The sequence below is a fragment of the Coffea arabica genome, chromosome 7e, assembly GCF_036785885.1.
Source record: "Coffea arabica cultivar ET-39 chromosome 7e, Coffea Arabica ET-39 HiFi, whole genome shotgun sequence".
Classification (NCBI taxonomy): Eukaryota; Viridiplantae; Streptophyta; class Magnoliopsida; order Gentianales; family Rubiaceae; genus Coffea; species Coffea arabica.
Window position 1 is genome coordinate 21,998,039 of NC_092323.1, and position 6,832 is coordinate 22,004,870.

The following is a 6,832-nucleotide window of genomic DNA, read 5'->3' on the forward strand; positions in this document are numbered from 1 at the left end:
TAGCATATTTGTCAAAGCAACAAAGAAAAAAAAAAAGAATAATAACCTATTCCCTACCTTTCATTGTCTGCCTCCCCTTAGAGCAAGAGCCGTCAGAGAGTAGAGAAGGAGAAACAGGCGTCGCCATCAATCAATCAGACGACTAGACCCCTAAACTTGTAAGTCCTAAATTCATGTGAAACTTCTCTTTTAAGTTCTATTAGTCAGATTAATTATTCTAAAGATTTTACAGATATGTATTATGTTATATATTGAGGTATATGCTTGTATATGAGATTTAGGAGGATTCATATTGATTTAGTAAAAATAGGATGTTAGATGAATGGGTTGCCCCAAATCTGTCGAAAAAAAAAGAGAGAAGAGCAGCGGCTGTTTTGGCCAGGCGTTGCTTCTGGAAAAAAAAAAGAAAAAGAAAAGTGGGGGCCGCCATCTCTGGCGGCAGAGGAAGAATCCCAAAGGTTGGCCGAAACTAAGACTGAAACCAAAAAATTTTTTTTGAAAGATGATGTCGCCAGCACTTGCTGGCGACAATGGACATAGGAAATGGTTGGCTGAAAATGGAAGGAATGTTGTTGCCAGACCTTGGTCAAACAAATGGTTTCTGACGACCATGGCCTAAAAGGAAATGGTTGGCCTTCTGGCCAACCATGGCTCTAACCCGAAGAGGAAAAAGAGATAATTTAGATGTTAACCAAATATAAGATAAAATAAATAAATATTTAATAAATAAATTTTGAATATAACTAGTCCATTTTTATAGGTTATTATGGGTATTAAAATTCAGGACCCAATTTAAAGAAATTGTTAGAATTGAAGTATTGGTCATGTAAAACTTATATTTAATTAATTACGTCTAAGATATTTAAAGAAAAATCTAGGATATCTTAATTTAGCCTTATGAGGTTAACGTAGATGAGGGGAGATAAATTCTAAATTGTTAAACGAAACGTTTAAAATAATAATAATAATAATAATAATAATAATAATAATAATACTAACGATAACACTAATGGTAATAATAATAATAATAATAATAATAATAATAATAATAACAATATAGATATAGATGAAATAAATTAAGGATATGAACGAAAATAAAAATATAAATACAAGTGTAATAAACAATGACAATAATTATAATAATAAGTCAACATATATATATAGGTACATGTATACATAAATAATAATAACGGCAATACACGCACAAAGGTAGAAATAAAGCGAAAGACATAGTAACTAATTGACAATATATATATATATATATATAAGTGGTAATAAAATAAATTAGCGATGACGAGGATGATAATAATAATAATGAATAATTATAAATTATAAATAGATATAGTAAGATAGTAGTCAAGATACTAAACGTGATTATGAATAATTATTCTCTTTTAAATTAGGAAACCTTACTAAAAGGAGAGCCGTTCCGACTAAGAACCTTCTCAATTAAGAAACTTTTCAAATTAGGAAACTTTCCAAAAATAGAAATCATCAATTTAAGGAAGAGGCTATAAGGGTTCATATAATGGGTTAGACATGAATCCTCGACTTACTCGGAGTTTGTACATTTATGCATCTATAGGAAGTAACAACTAATTAGGGAACTCATGCATTTGATAGGTGCGATACAAGGACTTAAGGTAGTTCCACTCGAGCAGCCAAACAGAGGTAGGTGGTACTTACCCTTCTGAGATTTCAAATGTGCAAAGTGAAATTCTTGTTTTCAATCCTATTTTGTTGTGTTGACTCGAAAGGTGTTTGATTAAATGCTTTGCTTGGATATTTATGAAAGTTATATTTTACTATACAAAAATGGACCATATGACTTATTTGAAATGTTTTGATATGTTTCTTATATACAAAATGAGCTGAATCTTTTATGAAAGCAAAGATTTATGTATACGGTATATGAAATGAATTTTGACAAGTAAAGCTCAGAGCAGTCATGGAATAGACGGTAGGGGCTATAATCCTGTCTAATCGCCATGGTAGCTTGGTATAAAGTCCGGCCGATTGGTGAGGTCATGGTAGCTTGGTATAAAGCCCAATCGATTGACCGATTGATAAAGTCATGGTAGCCTGGTATAAAACCCAGCCGATTGACCGATTGACAAAGTCATGGTAGCCTGGTATAAAGCCCAGCCGATTGACAAGGTCAGGGTAGCCTGGTATAAAGTCCGGCCGATTGACCCATGTATGAAATGAAACCAATCGGTAGTCATGAAACCTATTGGTCGCCTACCTAGAAGCGGTAAAATCTCTAGACTGAGTATTCAGTAGCCGGTCATTACATGCACTTGTTATGAGCTAATATGGAATGATTTATGAGCTAATGTGGAATGAGTTATGAGCTGATAAGGAATGATTTATGAACTGATCTGAGATGAGACTCATGAACCGATATGAATTGATTTGTGACTTGAGACGAAATGATTTATGACTTTACGATTTCTCATGTACAATTATCAATAAGATACTTTTAAATTGCTTGTCATTCTTTACAACTGATTGCTTTATAAATGACGTTACTTTCAAAATTATGGATGTGAATGATATGCAAACGATTTGAGTTGTACTTATAGATATATGAATCTATAAAATTAAGAGTGCATGGTCCAACAGAGGGGTAAATATTACCTACTGAGCGATGTGTCGCTCAACCCACTTCTTACCATTTTTGCAGATTCTGAAGAGTATGAATTGGTTTACGTAGAAGACCCTGAGGATGACTTTTATTAGTTTTAGATGAATAGAGGTTGGCAGGCTGGCTACGTCCAGTTATTGGTCTTATTTACCTTTGTTTCCGCTGTTTCTATTGGAGAATAAATGTACGAACGTCTTGATTATTCGTAGACTTCCTTTTATATGTAATTCGTACCGCACTTTATTTAGTTAAATTATTCAGTACTGCCAAAGTTAATTAGTTAATGTAGCCTTGTATTCCTGAGTGGGACTTGGGAGTACGGCGGCTGTCATGTGACGGGCACGTACGGGCTCGGGGCGTGATAATTTGCTTGGAATTATTCTCATTTTTATGCGGTCTAAAAATGTCCTTTACCTGGAAATTCACTTTGGCCGAAAAGTAGGCAAATGGTCCCTCGTATTGGCCCCGAGGCAGGGGACCTGAAGTCCCCACCAACACGAGAAGATAAGAATCTTGCAGGTTGCAATTAGGGATAGGCATGACTCGGATATCCGCCCGAATGACAATTGATTGATCCGATCTTAATTTATTTAATCACTGGGTTTGTTTGGACAATAGATTATTTGGGATTTTTTTTAGGTTACTTTTTAAGATTGCGTAAATATGAAATAGACGTTTGGATAGTAAGTAAATCGTGTAAATTAGCGTTTGGACAGGTGCTCATTATTGAATTTAAGCAGGTGACTTTGACTTTGAAAATTTTGACTTTGATTTCGAAAATTTTGACTTTATACTACGTTTACGCTAAACCAATTGCATACTTAATACATAAACGGTACAGATTAATTTAGAAGTTAGAAATCGAGGGCATTTAAGTACACTTTACACATGGAAAAATAAATTTTAGGGACAGTTACAATCCTTTGTAATGCAACGAACACCTAACGGCGGCGTCGCCCTCGTGCTGCGTACATTTGAGTCGCTATGTAGTCTCGTTTAACTTTCCATTCCGCCAGCTCTGCAGGAGATACGTTTAATGCGAACGGCTGAGGTACTAGCCCGCATATTTCTGGCTCTTCATTTAAGTGCACGTCTTCTGATTCAAACCATTGAAAATGGGTATCTTCTGGTTGGTGCATCCTTAAAAAGTTGTGCAACGCACAACAAGCAATGACTATAGTTATTTGAGTGCTCATGTAGAAATTATCTGCCTGACCCTTCAACTATTGAATCTTTTCTTAAGCACACCGAATGTACGCTCAATGACATTGCGAAGTTGTGAATGTCGAGTATTGAACAAGGTCTTTGCCGGAGATTCGGACCCCACGTTCTTATACGGGGGCATGAAACCAGGAGCATTCCTGTATGCCGCATCAACTAAGTAGTACTGACCTAATTGACAAAGTTATTCCAATTAATAAACGCGATAAAAAATAGGAGTTGTGGTAATAAAGCATAGCACACACTTGACTCGAAATATTTGATCCATCACTTATCAGGTTGCGGCAGTGAAAAATCGGACGGATATACTAATGCTGACTCCAACACTCGCGCATCGTGTGCACTTCCCTCCCATCCAGCATACACATAGATGAAGCGCATGTCATGGTCACAAACTACCAGAACATTCTGTGATTGAAATCCGTGCCGATTTGTATATGCCATTTGCTCGACTGTCGGAGGACAAGCTAAGATGTGGGTGCCATCCATCGCTCCCACGGCATCCTAGTATGTGTCAAAAATATATAATCAACTTTCTAGAATCGTCTTACTACATCAAGCCAAAAACCACTATTCTTTCCACATTACCTTGAACCATGGATAAAAATTAGTTGAGTTTGCAATTCGTGAATGAACTGCAGTCTGATCACCCGGTCGTATTATTTCAGCTGCAAATAGACACGGGCCTCGGAGCACCTTTCTTATATTTCGATTAATCGTCTCAATGGATCGATCAAAAATAGTCCCCAACACACGGTGCGTATGCTTGTGGCTGACCAACATTAAAGTCATAGCAAGCGCCTCCTGTATGGGCACGCGCTGTTGGTAATTGTGTGGAACGTACTGTCTCTCGACAAGGATATTGGACAGTTGTAAGAAATTATCAATCGTGATACGCATGTTGTCTATTGAGCGTCTATGATGACCGTAGAATAAGCGTTCCACCCACTGCCTATCTGTGAATGAACCATCATGTTGCGGAAGTGGTTGATTATTATCCACGTGTGCAAGCGACAGATGCATTAACATTAACGAGGCACTCATAAGAAGTAAGGCCTCATCTTTCTCATCTTGCCTCATGTGGTCCGCATTGCGTCCTCTAGCACCACGGCGATTGTTCCAGGCCATAATAATTGAGTATATATCTGTATATATGTTTACATAAGCGTGTTCGTATGTGTATAACCAATTCCATAAATGTGTTAATACACGTGTTAATGGACATAAATAAAATGTCCGGAATCTAGACATAAAATGGCTTTAAATTTAAGTATGTAATTGGTCAGACATGTTCCATTAGAGTCTTCATCATCCTCTCAAACCAATTACGAAAACTAGAGTAGCTTTATGGAGTATAGAATACTTAGCAATATGACTTTTATAGCACGTATTTAGCAATATGACTTTTAATATAAATATATTTATAAATGTATATTATTATAAATATATAAATTATAAATGAGTATTATATAAATGTATAAATTAATATATTTGTAATTTATAATTTATATATTTTTATATAAATATACATTTATGCATTTATAATACATTTATAAATAAATTTATTTATTTATTTATATAAAACTCTTATAAATATATTATAAATGTATTATATTATCTATTACTATAATACATAATATAAATATATTTATAAGAGTATAAATATATATTATTATAAATGTATAAATTATAAATAAATATTATATGAATGTATAAATTATATATCTTTCCTATATATTAATATTATGTGTAAATTTATAAATGTAATTAATATGTATAAATGTATAATTAATATTATGTATATTAATATAAATGTATAAATGCATTACGTGAGAGTATATAAAACAACAATCCAAGAGAAAATATTCCAGTCCGTACTACCTCAAAAAACAGATCTGGACTGTTACTTCAATTCGTAACATTTCAAAATATTTATTATCACTTTGAAGCGGTAAAAGATGAACGATTACTTTCCAATAACTCGTACAATGCATTAAGTGAGAGTATAAACGGCTACCATACAAAAGATCTAAATAACCACATAAATTGAATTTAGATGCAATTTTTTAACTGAAAACATCCGTCTACTATTTACCTCGCTTCCACTGGCATGCACGTAGTTTCCGGTTGCCACACGGCGAGGTGCACATAGCTACCACGTTAACAATCAAGAAAAGGCCGCCACTTCGTCTTGACGTTTTGTCTTCTATCCTCGTTCATTTTTTTTGGCGTAGAGAATTGCAGGCCAGTTCTTTTTGTAGAGAATTGCAGTTCTTAAATGTATTTATTGCGGGGGATGGCTGATCTGCATTGGAGTTACGAATTCTTTTTAAAGAACTTCCACCACAATTTCCACTTTGTCGTTTCATGAGATATATTTGGTGTACATGCAATTGGAATGCTTTAAAGCACATGCATTTCCGCAATTTATGGCCCTTGTCTGAGGACACGACACATCCCTGAAAATTGAAAGTGGAAACATACGGAGAAGTTTACTTTACGGACTTCTATTGGCCATCAAAAAGAAGTAGTCACAAACGCACAAACCCATGTGCTTGTCAGCAATTGCACTACAGAATATGATCAAGACATAAAGAAAAGGAAGAACTATTTGTTCTCATCTTTCACAGAAGGCATAAGCCTTTCACACAGATTCCAAAACTCTTCAAATATATGATACGCTTAGGATACATTTGATTACTTTCCACGGGGATCAATTTGCAAATCGCAACCGTGGAGTGGACTCCAGCACCAAAGAACTAAGGCCCTAATGCTTCAAGATTGGGTTACAGTAGTGCGTTAATGGACAAAAAAGGTGCATGCTTTTTTAAACACTTTTAGTGCTTACCGACAAAAAACTTTTAGAGTGTTTAGTACTAACTAAACTAAACACTTTTAGAACTAACTAAACTACTTTTAACTAAATTTACTTACTTTACGTAGCTCAATTTGTGATAATTTAAA

At 34.7% G+C, this 6,832-nt stretch overlaps 1 protein-coding gene across 1 annotated transcript; it reads right to left on the reverse strand.

The window, feature by feature from the left end:
- Positions 1-4,135: 4,135 nt before the first annotated feature.
- Positions 4,136-4,996, reverse strand: LOC113700725 (uncharacterized). Its single transcript, XM_027221181.2, has 2 exons — positions 4,457-4,996; positions 4,136-4,372 (listed from the first exon to the last, which is right to left on the reverse strand). Exons 1-2 carry the CDS (start codon positions 4,994-4,996, stop codon positions 4,136-4,138), a joined length of 777 nt encoding a protein of 258 aa, XP_027076982.2.
- Positions 4,997-6,832: the final 1,836 nt, after the last annotated feature.

Coding starts and splice junctions, on each gene's coding strand:
- LOC113700725 (XM_027221181.2), bottom strand. CDS start 4,996: ATGGCCTGGAACAATCGCCGTGGTGCTAGAGGACGCAATGCGGACCAC. Junction 4,373..4,456: donor ATTTTTATCCATGGTTCAAG/GTAATGTGGAAA, acceptor GACACATACTAG/GATGCCGTGGGAGCGATGGA.